The sequence below is a fragment of the Oreochromis niloticus genome, linkage group LG12, assembly GCF_001858045.2.
Source record: "Oreochromis niloticus isolate F11D_XX linkage group LG12, O_niloticus_UMD_NMBU, whole genome shotgun sequence".
Lineage (NCBI taxonomy): Eukaryota > Metazoa > Chordata > Actinopteri > Cichliformes > Cichlidae > Oreochromis > Oreochromis niloticus.
Window position 1 is genome coordinate 25,969,825 of NC_031977.2, and position 16,963 is coordinate 25,986,787.

Below are 16,963 nucleotides of genomic sequence, written 5' to 3' on the forward strand. Positions count from 1 at the left end.
TGTGGGCGAGGCCATCCCAGCTGTCATAATTCAAGAAATAAGTACACCTGGATCTGTCAGGGCTATTACATTCACATTCACACCTGCGCTCTATTTAGAATTGCTGATTAACTTAACTCTGTGCATGTCTTTGGAGTGTGGGAGAAACCCACGCTGACACAAGAAGAACGACCCGGTTTCAAATACAGGACATTCTTGTTGTGAGGCAGTAAACACTGAACCACTGCATGAATGTATATATGATATCACTGCTAAGGGTACAGCAGCATTATTGTAGAATCAAACTTCCCAAACTGCTTGACTCTCCCCTCTCATCTGCATCACGACCTGACAGCTCATATTAACCTACTGCATGTCTCCTTCTTGGCTGCCCCTCTTTAGTTTCATTGGTTTCTTTTCTGTCTGGATCTTGCCCTTGTAGAGCTTTAATCAAATCCAGATGCTCAGATTCTGTGCAGTAAAAAAATTACAGAAAAAGTAATATTTATACATAAAGCGCCTTTTACAGACATAAAGCGACAAAACTAAACTAAGAATAATTACAACAAAATAATTAATAGCAATACAGGGCCCAGTTTAATCACAGAACAAAACAGAATATATAGATCATTTAAAAACAGTTAATATCAATAAGACTACAGGTTTTAGTATTTTTGGGTTGCTCCAGTCGGGGCAGGCCTACTATCGTAAAGTTGGATATTTTTAGATCAGTTAAAATCAGCTTGTTGACGTCTGTTAAAGTGTTCATCTCAGTGTTTCAGATGTTCTGACTTTGCAACATCATTGTTGATATAACGGGTGTTATATTTGGAGAAGATGCACTTCAGAGTTTCCAGAGTATACCAATGATGTTTTTTTTTCTGTTTAATCACCTGTTGTTTTTGCATGGAGTAATGTGAAAACCGACCCTTAATATAGAAACCAAACATCCCCTTGAGTTACTTGGTAAAATATATCTGTTTTTTTCTGACGTGAGCTTTAGGTGGGTATGGCTCACTTATCAGATTGGAAGTGTTTATAAAAATTGTTCCTGTTTAAACTAACATATTACGATGCTGCTACCTCTGCTGTAGTGAGGATAATACAAAAAGGCTTAATGAACCAATGGAACTTGTAATGAAAGAATTTTGTTGAGTTATTTAGCTACATTTAGTCATGTAAGCACAGCCTGTGATAGTGGCTTGAATGTAGATTTCAGTAATATATTATTACTGTTTCTTTCAGCAGTCGGTTTCAGCTGTACTCTGTGTTTTAAAGCCAACTGTCATACCAAATACACAAATATATGTTTAAAAATATAAATGGTTGAATTGATCTTTTATATATTTTATTGTCTAAATCCCATTCTTGAAACTTTTTCTTGAAACGTTTAACCAAGCTTGCCACTAGCTAGCTTAGCCTCAAGCTAAGCTAAATAACTTAAGCTACTTACTGGACAAATTTGTGGTCAGAACTCAACTGTCTCAATTGTTCATGGATTCAACAAGGTGCTGGAAATGTTCCTCGGAGATTTTGGTCCATACTGACATGATAGCACCACACAGTTGCTTCAGATTTGTTGGCTGCATATCAATGATGAGAATCTCGACCACATCCCAAAGGTGTTCTGTTGGACTGAGATCTGATGCCTGTGGAGGCCATTTGAGTACAGAGAGCTTGTTGTCATGTCACTTTTGAGATCATCTGACCTTTGTGACATAGTATATTATCATTGTGGACAGACCCAGCAGGAGCTGGGTACACACTTAAAGGACTGTGCATGGTCAGCAGCAAAACTCAGTAAGGTGTGGCATTTAAATGATGTTTGGGTGGTACTAATATCATCACACTATATATATAACCACTAGCCCTTGATACAACCTTTATATAAGGTGGTATGGATCCATGCTTTGTTGTTGTTGACAGAAAAGTCTGTAGCCCATCTGCTTCCAGAATGGACATGCTGTCTGTTCAGAGATGTTCTTCACCATACCTTGGCTATAACAAGTTGTTATATGAGTTACATTTACTAAGGCAAGTCTGTCTGGGCTTAGAAACAGCTGTATCCTCAGCTTGTTAAAATTACTTCTTGACTATTGAATTACTAACACTGGAAGTCAGAGAAAATTTAGGTACATGGTTAATATTTACAAAAAACATGGCAAGTGAAAAATGTAATATCTAGTTGATAGCAAGTAAGTTTTGATGTGTGCAAAGTCATATTTTGTATTCTTTAATATTTGCTAAAATGTAATAACATTTGTAACCATCAGTTAAAAGTAAAATTTTGTAACTGATGGTTGCTCTCAGCACAGAGTGCCCCAGATTATTTTAAAAAGCAAATAAAATTAAGTTTTGCACAGTCGTCTTTTTCACTCTATCTCAGGTTTGCTGCCAGGGAAAATCAGTAACTGTGAACTGTGTCCCATACACTTCACCGAGAAACCTTCTCGTATTCATTTTATGTGACACTCGATACCCTGATTGTGGATTTGGAGCATCCGAGCTCCAGGAATTATAAAAACATCTACCCACACATTAAGACAGCAAACTAAAATGTTTAAAACAGTGGTTTGTGCAGATGCTACAATTACTCTACATGGTTTACAAATACCTTACCATTTATGGCACAATGTAAATAAGGACAAACAAAATAAGAACATTTTTTTTTCATCACTTAACACGAAAGAGGAAGAATGCCTTAATCGGTCAGTTTCATAGTAATTTATAAGAATTTCAAGGAGATAAGAGTCTTGTGGTGTAACATGACCTGATGTAACTTCTGACCGATTCATCTGTAGTAGATTGTGTTCTCTATATGTAATGTGTGTCTTTGTTTGTGATTTTCCTTAACGAGACTTGAAAGCTAATTGTAATCCAACACAGATGGAGACAAAGTGGGACAGACGCCAAACTAACTTCCCCCCTAAGCCATTACACCCCAAATTGCTGTATTTTCAGCAATTTAATGTAGATTTAACAGCCAATAAAAACAATGAACATGAATTATTCCAAGAAAATAAAAACCTTAAGTGTTCTGAAAATGACATGGAACCACTTTTCAGGCTAAATGATTGATTTCCTGAGGAAGGGATGGGTTGAATAAAGGGGGCCTGTGGTTGTAACAAAGGGCTCCTGGTGCCAGGTGGTTAGCCACAGTGATATAGTACCACCCACAACCCATCACAGCCTCCCAGAGGTGACCTACTGTGTGAAGAACGAGCTGTTTACTAGTGGTTTTGTCACTTAACACGTCTGCTTAAAAGCTTCAGTAGTTTTTGTTCGGTTTGGTTGCACTCCAACAAATAGACTAAAAATGCGGTAGCAACACATTTGCATAGCATTCACTGTATGTAAACATACATCCTTTACATCCTTTAAATATGTCATCTATCTATTAAAAATGTTTAAAAACATTTATAACGTGCATATGTCTCTCTCTTTCTGTTACACACGCATTTTAGACTTAGACTTAGACTTAGAGACTTAGAGCTTTTTATTGTCATTGTGCAGTTTCTTGCACAGCGAAATTGGGTAGCTGGACCACAAAGGTGCTAAAATAAGAAGAAGAGAAACCAATATACAATAAGGCTGAAAAAATAAAAATAAATAAATAAATAGAATAGAATAGAATAACAAGCAGTGTATATGTATACATATGTGAGTGGAACTATATACATGGTGTATGTGTAGGAAACATTGAAACAGACTGGGACCAAAATAATTGCAATTGAGGAAGTTTTTGATCCATGCACATGTGGAGGGGGGGGAAGTCCAAGTTTACCAGCTTGTCTATAAGAATGTCTGGGATGATAGTATTGAAGGCCGAGCTGAAATCAACGAAGAGCATCCTTACTGATGTCCCAGGATTCTCCAGGTGACGCAGAGCGGAGTGGAGAGCAGTGGAAATTGCATCCTCTGTGGACCTATTTGCCTTGTAGGCAAACTGGTGGGGGTCGATTTTTATGTGTTGTCCTGAAATGTAAACACATTAAGGTTCTCCTATAAATAATAAATAGGCATATATTTGAAAACAATAACATGTCGGTTATATTGATCTATTTCATGCAAACGTGCATGTATTTCTGTTGAGAGAAATGACGAATGCAGATTTCCTCATCAAATACCTTGGAATAAAACTTGAAAACTTGTTAACTTGGAACGGTCCCGCCCAGCAGGCTGCATCATCAAGCATCATCCGGGCCGGGGCCGACATCCCTGACGTCAGCCCTCCCACCTTCAAGCACCGGTCGGACCGGAGGGCTTCGTTATAAACTTGGAGCTGAGGGACAACCAGCTCAGTCCGGGCGGCAAATACAAGAACATTCAGAGTTACTGCAAAGACACCGAGAAGAGATTCTTTCAGAAGATTTCGTGTCTGGTAAGAGCTTTTTTCCTCCTTTGTATTAAGATGTCACCGCGGTGGAGGTTTACATGCATCAGAGGATTCTCCTGCAACAAACTCAGTTTTACTACATTTCCCTCTCGCTAGTTATTATGAAACAGTAATTATTAAAAGTTATTCAATTAATTGAATCCGCTTTATATGACGATGATAATAGTGTTGCAGGGATTTTGCGCGGTTCCAACTAAACGTGTCAATTGGACTTAATTATCATGTTTTGTAAAAAGCAATCAAAAGGAATTGAACATTTTTTAGCGGGTGTGTGTGTGGTCTTGTGATAGTGATATATTAAGGTGTCTCTTTCAAACTATATGATGCCATAGATTAAAATAATTAGAATAATAGTACAGCATAAACAGCCAAAACTCTACTAACAAGTGTTTCAGCTAATACAGGATGTCGGTTAAGGTGTGACTTTTTTCTTTGTCTATTTAATGTCATGCATGTTGCAGCACCACTCATACAAGTTTTGGGTAAGCTGTGTGAGAAAAAAAAACTATCTTGCAGCCTATGAAGTCATTTATGTGGAACATCTCATACTTTTCTCACCCTGACCTCACCAGCTCTCTGTTCCTCCTCCACCTGCTAAGTTTGGTGGGAGTCTAAAATCACATACGGTACTTTTCAATTTGCGTAATTAAAACTGACACAAATTGCTGTTCATGGTGATATCATGCTCTGCTGCTGGACTGTGTGTGTATTATCAAGCTGCATTCCACAATGCCTCAGTATGTGTTTCTGTGTACCAGCTTGAGCCAAGCCGAGCGGGGCTAATGAGCTGGATCTGCGTCTGAGCTGACGCTCTGAGATCGTTCTCCTCCTTATCATCTGTCAGCGCTGATGTTGTCCATCGCACTGATAATCTGTACTGCTGTGTGCTGAGAGAAAGTGGAGTTTGTAACTAGTATCTGCTTTCCTGGCAGTGTGGTCAGCTGGATTTTTGCCTTACACTGATGTTTGTGAGTCATAGGATCAGCACCTGGGGTCTTACAGCTTTAAGGTAGGAGTGCAGGTTAGGCAGAGGACGGTTTGGGGTCAGACTCTGATGGAAAATCAGAAAAAACTGGAAAATGTAATACTTTGCTTCTGGATAAAACCCTTCTTATATATCTGTAGTCTTCCTTTCTGACCAAACCTTCGTTTACTTCACACAATGGCCTCGAGACTGGATGTAAAATACATCAATGTCTACATTTGACCTTGAGCTGGCGTGACTCAGAAGGAGTCATTCTCTTTCTGCTGACCTCTGGGATTTAATTCCCCAGAACACCCTCCCGTTTTTTTTGCCCTTCTTCGTTTTCTTTCTGAGGTCTTCATCCTTGCATCCGGTCCTGCATAGCTGCCTCAGATTCCACTGTCTCGCCACTTCTAACATCAGCAACTGCTCCCATAACCTGCATTTTTTCATTTTAGGAGCTTGGGTTTCATTCCGATAAAGATTGCAAAGTGTCATATTGCACACAGAGGGAAGGCAACAATGCTGCTCTCTGTTCTGTGGGAGTTTATGGAGCCAGATCACAGCTGGTTTGTTGAAGCTTGACTGAAATCCCCCAAGTAAAGAATGCATAATACCTTCTAAACACCTTACTTGCCAACATGACATCACATGCCATGACAGATCCTAACAGTCACTCTACACGCATGCAAACCTCTTACTCAAAAGAATAATACCTACTGAAAGTATGGTAAAGGTTCAGCAATACCATCAGGTCAGACCTGTTCAACGCTTTAAAGTTCCAGAACCTTTTCTGAGAAATACCAGAGAAATACAACTGTAAATGTTTACGCTGTAAAGGTGTTTCCTCTGCTAATTCTCCCAGGTGCACCAGTGTGAGCAGTCCTCCCACTCTTCACTACTTTATTAAGTATCAAGTATGATATTTGTGTAGATGAGAGACGGAAAGAGTGACCACAGTCATGCTCCAAAGTACTCAGTAAATTTGAATTTCGCACAGTGGTGTAAACTGTGTTCCTTCACACTCTCTAACTTTAACATTTCAGCTTTGTCTCTAGTAGACAAGCATGCATGACCCTTTTCAAACTCAGTTCCTACTCATTTTTGCTGAAAATCTGATGTCAAAGACCGTGGCCAGCACTTAAGACCGATTCCTTAAAAACACCGAACATAACTGCTCTATGTGCGTGTTTGTGTCTGTGTGCATCTTATCATCTGCTGCATATGTTTGCTGTTTTCACATGCTGCAACTCATTGCAGCTCTTATGACTCACAGTCTGACTGTTGCTACTCTGAAAATGCTTTCATTTCTTCCATTCATAACTGACCTACTAACTAGGGGAACCACACTCTCCACAGAGTGCATACTTGGTTGTACATGTTTCAGCTACTAAAAGTCTGGGTGTATCAGACCAGTGTGTTAAGCCTCTCAGTGCCAGAAAGTATTGTGTCTCATTTAGAGTTTACTGCTATTTATTGCTTAGGATACTGTTTTAGATCAGCTAGGGTTATAAACTGTTATAAGATCATTGCTACTGCAAAGTGGACCAAAGAATACATAGATATCTGTAATTAGTTGCATTACTGTATTAAGATGCCATATTTTGCACTTTTATTATTACAACATTTAACTTTTAACGAAAAATTATCAAACACAAGTCATATCAGATATTTTCCTTTTAAAATAGCCATTTTTCAGTTAAAAACACATTAAAATAGCCCAGACAGATAAATGTCTGGGCTGTCCATGCTTCTGCATTATTATCCACATAGATGCATTAAAAGTTGTAAAACTGACCATATAAAAACATATAATTGTATTGTAAGATTACCAAAGGAATGTTGTTTTTTTATGGCCCCCAATTGGGCCTCCGCATGAAAGATATACTAGAAAGGGTGGATACACATATGTTAACATCCGATGAGTGTTTGTCGGCAAGTGTTTTCGTGCTTGCGTGTGTTGATATGTACGCCCGTTTCCTAAATACATAGGGCTTGTGCTGGTTGTGTTATAGCAGGAAACATATGTTTTAAGCTGACAGGGCCAGAGAGAGAAAGAGGGGCGACTGCACTGAGCTGAACAGCTGCACAAAGGAAACAAAAAAGAAAGTAGTGTTTTGTTGTCACCCTGCCAGTGAGGTTCCACTGGGGGGTTACAGCACAGGACAACGGGGCTTTTATTTGTCAGAGTCAAGAACAGCCTCCAGGAGACCTGAGCTCTTAATGGTGAGTGTGTGAATTTGTGTTTTCAGAGTCAAACTCCGAGAGGGAGTCTTTGTTCAAAGGACAATGAGCAGAATGAACACTAAATCTTTGTGTGTGGGAGTGTTGATTAGCTCCACGTTCCTGAGCACTTTGTGCGTGTATGTGTGTGTGTGTGTGTGTGTGTGTGTGTGGGCGTTTCATATATACTGATATATGAAAACACAATGCAGTTTTCTATTAGCTCAGCCAACCGCAGAAGGTGATTCAGTGAAGAACAAGCCAAAAGACAAGAGAGGGCAAAAATGTATGCAGATGTGTCTGGGTCTTTGCTTGCTTGTTCGTGTCAGAGATTTTTTGGACTATTTTAAAATCACTTGGAAATTCTTTATATGGATATTTTTTAACTTTTCAGGAAATTGTGTCCAGTGTTGTCCTTTTTTCTTTCTTTCTACTCCTGCTTCTACTCACCCCTCCTTCTTCTGTGACTCATGTTTACTCACACTTGATTGAGGAGCTACAGATGCTCCTCTCTACCACTTTTCTGCATAATTAGACTCTTCTATAACAGAAATGGAGCGAGTGGGATATCAAAAAAAAAAAAGGACATATAAATGTAGTTACTTTTTCTTGGTCTTTTGTTTTTTCCTTCAACTTCCCTTTGAAGTTCTGAGTCACTTTGTCCTCACACAACTGCTGCTTTGCTCTGGTAGAGCAGGAAAGCTCTCAGGATGGTTCAGAAACTGTTTTTCTAGTGTGCTGCGTTTCATCACTCAAGGGCTGTCTGGACTGTGTTATTTGATGTGGCGATCATGCTTTCATCTTTTAGGTTTTTTTTAGAGAATTTATCTGTGTCCTGTTTATTCCCAATGGGAAAGAAGTAGATTAAATGATAGATAGTGATAATAGAGTCTTTTGTGGTATGTAAATTTTTAAATAAATAGGATGATATGGCCTCATAGGAAGGTAAAAATAAGTGAACTGAATATAGGTCAGCACTGAGTTCATTCACTTTCCTATGAGACAGCTCTGCAAATGCTGCTAAAACTTCCTCTCTGAGTCAAGAAGTCAGCTCGACTTCAAGAAACAAGGAATGACCCCCAGGTTCCCACAGCTACCCCACCTCCCCCCACCCTTTCCTCTTAGAAACAGGCTTAGGGATGGAGGAAGGAACTACAGTACAGCTGGGAGAAGATGACCAGTGTTCATCATTTTCCTGTGATTGTTGGCTTAGTATTGGTGACAAATTAAGGAGAAAAGCTTAGATTAGCATGACCTCACTTTCAAGTCAGTCACCTGACTGAATGTCGAATATTTGAAGTGATCTGAATTGTTCCGTTTTTCACAGCTGCAAGTGTTTTCACTGTGTGTACGTAGTGACAGTGACAGCGATGGTTAATGTCTCGATATGCAAAGAACACAATAACTTTGAGAGAAAGTGGAAAAAGAAGGAGTCGGTTTTGTCTTTACTTGTGACCTATTTCACAGCTTTAGGAAATAAATATTCATAATTTTTATATTTCTCATAAACCACTGTAAACACAGTCACGTAGCTGCTAATGTATGCTATTCTTTGTCTGTGGTTTATTGCCTGATCCATCCATATGTCCATATTAAACTGCTTCTAATATGTGCGTGTGTTTTCTGACTCCAGCAAACAGAAGACCTCTGGAAAAACCATGACCAGGTTACTGGAACTAATAGTGCTCCTCTCTTCTCTCTGCTGCTGCCTAGCGGACAATGTAAGTACTGCAGGAACGTACCATAAGCTGTCTTCAACCTACTGAAAATCCTGCATACTTTACAAGGGCTTATTTCAATACATTCCAATTCCTGTGGTTTATTATCCACTTGAGCAAACATTTAGCCCGTTTAATGTTTTTGAATTTGTGTTTTTGCTGTATGACAGTGTGCCACTGACAAGCGACAGCATTCATCAGCATTTTTTTTTTAAATTGTCTAATTTAAAGTTCATACACTGACTGTTGCTTGAGCTGGAGGCTGAAGCCGTTCATCCAGTTCCCATGCATGTCTGCTCCATGTTTTACTGGTCCTTTCTATTGCAGGTGGAGCTTCTCCGCACTAAGAGAGGGACTCGTTTTTACAGAGGTGAGCCTTACAGGCAGCCAGCCAGAGGGACGCTTTTGATTATTCATGTCCAGAAGTCTTCACCTTCCACTGACACCTCCTGTGAGCCTCATTGCACTTTTGTTCATCTCCTCTAATAACACCAATATCTTCTTCATAATCATCAGTCTTTTCATTTTCTGCTGTCAGCCACGTGTTTGTGTTCCTCCCTCCTGTGTTTTTATGTTTCTAACAATATGACAGTTATGTTTTTCTGTGTGTTTTGTATCATTTTATTGGCTGTATGCTTATGTTTGTGTGTGTGTTTTCAGTACTTTGCATGGATACTGAGACGTCTGCTGTGCGTAGTTTTGGGGACACATGGCTACAATGGAAGGGACAGCGTGTGGAGTATTGCCGTTGCGATTTAGGAGGACGAGCGCGTTGCCATATTGTGCCTGTAATCAGTGAGTGTGACATGGATGCGCATACACACAAACACAAGGAGACTGTCTGACTGACTTTTCTAATTAGTTTTTTGTTTCCATTGAGCAGAATTTAAATTTACTGTTTGTTCATCTGTCTGTCAGTCTTCTTTCCTGCCCTCACTGCCCTCTGCCTTCTATTATAACTTCAGTTCACCTCTAACGGGCTGTTATAACCTCAAATGATTATTTTTTGTTGGCTTGCCTCGGTTATGTGTCCAAATCCCTGTTATTTCAGTGCATCCAAACGAAGAGCTGCTGGGTTTTCTGTGTTTTTGAGTGGGCGTAGTTTAGTCTGAGATTATTTGAACTAGATTCTCCAGACATGCCCTCGTGCGTACTTTCACCCCCACTGACGAATTCTATGAAGGCTGATTACCCCTCCCTCGGTCAAATTACAACCACATTTTCAGTCTGCCAAACTGCAACATCTGTGAGCTCATACCACTGGGAGTGACAGCAGAGCTGTTATTCTAAGCGTCGGCCTTTAGGAAATGTTGAAATAATAAATGAAAACGAGGACTGCAGATGGCATGAAACCACTTCTGCTCTACAGAGAAATCCTTGACCTGACATAAAAACTTTCAAAAAGAAACTATGATGATATTTACTACAAGTAACAAGAAAGTCCGGGTGAACTATGCACAAAGACTTTTGCATAATCCTCAGTGTTTGACTGTAGTATATGACACACAAGCCTCAAACCCAATCTGTACAGTGGTCATTCCCCATCCATCATATACCAACTATTTAAACTGTTAGTGGATGACGCGTGGATGACTAAACGGCTCTCTGTCTGCCTCTTCCAGACTGCTACGTGTCTCAGTGTTATAATGGAGGAACCTGCAAGGAAGCCGTGTACACTTCAGACTACATCTGCCAGTGTCCCCAAGGCTTCACTGGGGCTCAGTGTGAGATCAGTGAGTATTCAAGGAACACCTAAATCTATGCCATGGTTTTTCAGCTAGCGAACGACCAGAGATATAAAAATAACAATTAATATCATTTCATTATGTTTTCATTTAAATTTCAAAAGTGCCAAAAATCTTATTCTTTCTAATTAACAATCCAAAACCACAAATATTCAGTTTGCAATTACAGAACAGAAAAAAGCAACAATGAAAAAGCTGTAAAAGAATAGTTCACTCCAAGTTTTCAACGTAAAACTCACCAGTAATACTTTTTTGGTGGCCTCGGTGATAGGTAAATAAAAAAACGGAAAGAAATCCACAAACTTTTTTGTGAAAACTTTTTGTTCTACTGAATTTTGTTGCCAAACCAAAGAAGCTGCAACACAGCTCAACCAAGGGTGGTTGCACTAAGTATTTCCTTCCTTATTACTATTCTGTCACAAGAGTAGACCTTTTATCATGGGACACTACCGATGGTTTATATGATCGGTGTTTATAGGTTGGCTTTAAATTCAGGTGTTTTCGGTCTCATAGACACAGGTGGATGAAATCAAACAGCAAGCCATGCAGACTCTTTATAAACATTTGCGAAAAAAAATTCTTTCTAAAGAAATTACTGAATTCAAGAGCTCCAAACCTCCTCTAGTATTAACATCAGTATAAAAACTGTGCACCAGGAGCTTCATGGCATGGGTTTCCATGGCCCAGCAGCTCCTGTAGGTGTAATGTGTTCTTACATGAAATTTGTAGATGTTCATGAGCAACAAAGTCACGATTTCTGGAAAGAGACATTGACTTTTTGAATTTTTTGTTTACAGCTATGAGGCCTATAAGGCGAGTGTCACTTACATTTAGGACAAGGGAACATTTCAATAACCAGAGTCTCCAATACTGGACAGGTCACACCTAAACAACCTAAAATAGACAGATAGCACTACAGGCTGAAGGAAAACAGATATGATTGATTTGAACTGTGCTTTTAAAGCAGCAGTGACTTCGGGTGTGTCCATAAACTGGTGGCCTGATTAAAGCTTGTTAGTGACTCTTGATAAGATCACAGTCTGACTGTGTGACTCATGCGACTGGTGTCATGGGCCTGTGGTTTGGAGGGAAGACATAAGGATCATAAAGGATGGAAAGACATTCTGGGATATGAATGTTTTTGTTTCTGTGGCCCACTTTTAATCACTTGAAGGACACTCCACCCTCTCAGTGGAATAATTATCTGAACTTCAGCGGTCACAGGCAAATGATTTTAGTGAAAAAACTAAGAGTTAATATGGCCAGGCTATAAATCTGATGCATTTACAATCATCATAGGTTATGTTTGGTCACTGTTTTAAAACCACTAATTGGAAAACTGCAATATAAATGCTATTAGGGCACAAATTTAAAGCCTTATGTAAGAAATAACAATGTTTTCATAATTTATCCAAAAGCTTTTTAATAGTCTAAAGCTTTTCCAAATCTAAAAAAAAACAACTGAAAAAACTCCCAAAACAAGACATATTATGTCGGAACAAATTACTCAGACCAGTTATTACATTAATATCAGTCTCATATATAAATTAATGACTACCACTGTCTGTTTCTCTCTCCAACAGACACCAATGAGAAATGTGTTGTGGGGCAGGCTGAAGGGTACCGCGGCACCGCGAGTGTCAGCCAATCAGGAGCAGAGTGCATCAACTGGAACTCAACGTCTTTGCGAGGAAGGAGGTTCACAGCTCGAAAAACAGACGCCATCAGCCTTGGACTGGGCAATCACAACTTCTGCAGGTACCTGTGCTGGAGCGTCTGTGTGAATATTTCATTTGCTACCTGTAAAAAATAACAAGACTGGGAGTGTTTGTCTTGAAAGATGGTGGCCTGGTGTTAACAAGTACTGGAGTAGACTTGTAAACATAATATCCGAGTCTTTTACGGAAGCTATGAAGATGTTCCCTTATTGTCTTTGTGTTTCTCCTTATGTCAGGAACCCTGACGGTGACAGCTCTCCCTGGTGTTACATCTATAAAGGCACACAGATTGAATGGGACTTCTGTTCTTTGCCCAAATGTTCAGAAGGTATAAATTTACAAGATCCTAACATGTAGAAAGATCAAGTACCATTAAATGTGGGCTTACATACATCTGTCCGTATGTACTCTTTGGAGCAGATAAGCACAGAGAATGTGCGCTGGGCTCTGGCCAGCAATACCGAGGCACAGCATCTGTCACCAAGAGTGGCTCTCGCTGCCTCCCGTGGGACTCTCCCGCTGTCAAGCGCAAGATGTACAATGCTTGGAGATCGGACGCATTGGAGCTGGGACTGGGCAGCCACAGTTTCTGCAGGTACACAGGCCAGCACCTATTTGTTAAAACTCCCTTATAACCACAGTACATTAGATTTTTATTTATATTTTCTCCTTTTAAATAAAAAAAATTCTCTCTTTTTATTCAACAGGAATCCAGACAATGATGCAGGTCCATGGTGTCACACCTACAAAAATATGATTCTGACCTGGGAGCTGTGCGACGTACCAAAATGCTGTGAGTTCTCTTACATCAATGAGTTCATTTGGCAGCGATAATAAAGATAGAAGTTAAATATTAAGACTGAGGATAACCATAGTTTTCTTTTCTTTAGCGAGACGTCCACCTATGCCCACTCTTGACCCGCGTGCTCCCACCACTAATAACAATAACAGAGGTAGGACATCTTCACAGCCAGTGAAAACAGCTCAGACATAACCAAAAGTCCCCTTCCTTCTGGGTGTTGATTAATCCTACTGCTGTTCAACCATCATTCTCCAACGTGTCTCTTCTGTAGGAACATGTGGCAAGCGTTTAGACAACACTTTATCCCAACCATCGTTCCGCATGTTTGGAGGAAGAGCGAGTGAAATCACGGAGCAGCCGTGGCAGGCAGCCATTAACTTTTACCAACCCCGTCACAAAAAGCACTTTCATCTATGCGGAGGAATCCTCATTGACTCCTGCTGGCTCCTGTCTGCTGCACACTGCTTTGAAGAAAGGTAGCACTGACTTCCAGCTTTCACACATGCACGCACATACACTAAACACTAGTTGAACGTGTTTGCCATATAGCAAACAAACGTGTGCTCTCTGTCTTTTCAGAAATGATGTCAATAAACTGCAAGTAATTTTGGGGAGAACGTTTCGGAAACAGAACTCCAGCAGCGAGCAGATTTTCAGCGTCGAGAAACTCTGGATCCACGAGAAATATGACAAGGAAACATACGACAATGACATTGGTGAGTGAACATTTCATTGTAACAGAAACAATAATCCAATCGTTTTAACTTTATTTCTCACTTTTCATTTATTAATATAAAAGTTTAAAAATAAACTTTTACACACAGCAGCATAAACCCCGAGCCCAAATTAGGTTTTCAATTCAGTGCATAAATTTAAGATTAATTTCATAGTCGGTGCAAAGAAAGGTATCGCTTTGTGTTGAACCTTAATCCAGAGACACAAATATACAATTGAACTGCCAGTAATCTCAGTGTATGCACAAATACTCCTTCAAACCTCTTTAACTGCTCAGTTTTGGTCAGTTTTTTGAGGTTTTGGCTTTGCATGATTTGGTCTTAGCCACAGCAGCCCCTCCCACCTGTATTTCAAGCTTTCTGCAAGAAGGTAGGGGGAAAGGGGCCAAAAATGTCTAATTTTAAGAGTGTGACCTGAAAAGATGCATCAAGGTCCTCTTTAAAAGCCCACAATCATTGCCAGACTAAAAAAAGAGCTCTTAGTCAAACTGTTTGTGTGGAGAGTTGAAGCTACTTTAGTCATACTTCAATGTTAATAATGAAAACAGAATGAGACGCTTTTGTGAACTTGTTTTCCTTCAGCAGTAATGATATGGAAGCTTAAGTGGGCAGCAGAGGCTTGTTAAAACTTTAACTCAGCTCTCAGTCTCCATCCCACATTTTCCCAGCCTTGACTTTCCTTTGGTCACTTTCCATTTGCAGCTATTTTGAAGCTTAAGACGGACGTTGGCATCTGTGCTGTAAACTCTCCAGAGGTTCTTCCGGCGTGTCTGCCCGAACGTGGGCTGGTGCTGCCCGACTGGACTGAGTGTGAGATCTCAGGCTACGGAAAAGACGCAGAATGTAAGAAAACTAAATCATAGCCTTTTTTCACTTTTTTTGGCTACTACTGTACTTATCGCACAGACAAGTTGGTGTCATTTTAAGTATCTGAGCAGCAGAGGGCAGTATAGGCAATCTAAAGTATTGCAACACTCTCTTCACAGTTTCTCCAGAGTATTCTGAGCGTGTTAAGAGAGGTTATGTTCGCCTGTGGCCCAAAGAGCGCTGTGTCCCAGGGGTGCTGTCTGGACGCACAGTTACCTCCAACATGCTGTGTGCAGGTGACACCCGAGGCCTGGACGACGCCTGCAAGGTGAGAACACCCACACTTATCCTCACAGTTAAATCATGCTCATAACATTATAACTCTTTTTTCTTTACACTTTCCCTTAAATTTGCTTCTTGGATTCAATTACAGGGAGACTCTGGTGGCCCGCTTGTCTGCAGATACAAAGACAGGATGACTCTGATGGGTGTGATCAGCTGGGGCGATGGGTGTGGGCAGAGAGATAAACCTGGAGTCTACACCCGTGTCACCAATTACATCGACTGGATTAACAACATAGTTAAAGCAAACCCGGTTTAAATCAAAAGAAGATGCAAATGAGATGCTGGAGACTAAACGCAGAGGGTGGAACAGATATGTTTATCATTAAGTTGATAGACTGAGACACCCACTGGACTGTTGAGGGCTGGCTCTAGATCCCACCAGACAGAAAGCTTTAAGTGATAATGGCCATTTCTACAGAGACACACACAAAAGACCTCAATCAGGAGTTTTTGTGCTCCCGGGTTTTATGTTCGTTACAGTCTTCAGTGTGAAAGTGAAAACATGAACTGAAAACACATTTTTTACCTTCTTTCTGGGACATTTTAAAGCTGATTTCCCCCCCCCGAGCACTGGCAGTTAACCTATCTAGATAAATAGGAAAAAAATATGGATATCCCTCTGCTTTTTGTGGTTGACTTTATGCTGGTTTATACAAAGATGACACAGTGGCACGCTTAAAATCAAAAGCACTTTTAATCCTCCCTCAAAGGAGACATTTACTTTGCAGAGTACAGTAAAACACACGGGGATATTTCTCCTTCTCCACAGGGCATTTTTAAAGTTATTTGTCAGGAGACTTATCTTATAGCTGAGAGCTACATTTACTTAATTAGGTTCTGCATTTGCTCACAAGAGGGCCTTCATCCAAACCACAATCTGCTGGTTCAGATTCTGCTTGTTTTTGCATATTTTAATAGTTTGGCACTCTGCTGCGTTGCGCTGTAGATTTGAACTTGTGGGAGAAGGTAACAGGAGATAATCCCTCATTCAGGAAACCTGTGTCTTAGGAAGAGTCCTCCTTCAGCTGCACCTGGGCTGAGCCCATCTTGTATGTATATTATATAGTGTATACTGCTTATTGACTCCAAAACTCAAATCTGTAAGAAACGCATGTCTTTTGTGAGAATCTGGATTTTAGAAGTTTTGTATTAAATTAATGTTCGTGTTTGTTTTACATTGTTTTGTAGAAATCTAAATATGTTACTTATCCCTGTATTGCCACATGATAATTTATTGTTGCTTGATAATTGTTATTGTCTTTCTACCATATTCAATTGTTACTGAATATGGTATTACCATATTCAGTAATACCATTGTCAATAAATAAGATTTGAAATAGATCATTTTAAGCTCATCTTTTTCTTTCTGTTGGGGGAAAATACGTATGTTCAATCTCATTTATAGATAACGACAGCCAACCTAATAGGTACACCTGTTCAACGGCTACAAATATCTCTTTGGCCAATCACAGGACAGCAACTCAGTACATTTAGGCATGTAGACCTGATAAAAACTATTAGCTGAACTTCTA

At 39.9% G+C, this 16,963-nt stretch overlaps 1 protein-coding gene across 3 annotated transcripts; it reads left to right on the top strand.

Moving 5' to 3' along the window:
• The first annotated feature begins 4,213 nt into the window (after window positions 1-4,213).
• On the top strand, window positions 4,214-16,772 carry plat (plasminogen activator, tissue). Of its 3 annotated transcripts, none has more exons than XM_005473527.3 (15): window positions 4,214-4,360; window positions 9,196-9,283; window positions 9,608-9,731; window positions 9,941-10,075; window positions 10,903-11,013; window positions 12,609-12,783; window positions 12,980-13,071; window positions 13,164-13,338; window positions 13,451-13,536; window positions 13,634-13,696; window positions 13,817-14,021; window positions 14,125-14,261; window positions 14,982-15,122; window positions 15,266-15,414; window positions 15,520-16,772. In XM_005473527.3, the coding sequence occupies exons 2-15, from the start codon at window positions 9,221-9,223 to the stop codon at window positions 15,685-15,687; spliced, it is 1,824 nt and encodes a 607-aa protein (XP_005473584.2). In that variant the 5' UTR covers window positions 4,214-4,360; window positions 9,196-9,220; the 3' UTR covers window positions 15,688-16,772. The 3 variants fall into 3 exon arrangements, with proteins under 3 accessions (XP_005473584.2, XP_003451077.1, XP_013130350.1); XM_003451029.5 differs by having other exon boundaries at window positions 9,608-9,650; window positions 15,520-16,770; XM_013274896.3 differs by lacking the exon at window positions 4,214-4,360 and adding an exon at window positions 7,251-7,565.
• The last annotated feature ends 191 nt before the right edge of the window (window positions 16,773-16,963 follow it).

Excerpts from the sequence above, each read along its gene's own strand:
- plat (XM_005473527.3), top strand. The coding sequence starts at position 9,221 with ATGACCAGGTTACTGGAACTAATAGTGCTCCTCTCTTCTCTCTGCTGC. Across the intron at positions 9,732-9,940 it reads ACCTTCCACTGACACCTCCT|TACTTTGCATGGATACTGAG; the intron begins GTGAGCCTCATT and ends GTGTGTTTTCAG. Across the intron at positions 11,014-12,608 it reads TGGGGCTCAGTGTGAGATCA|ACACCAATGAGAAATGTGTT; the intron begins GTGAGTATTCAA and ends TCTCTCCAACAG.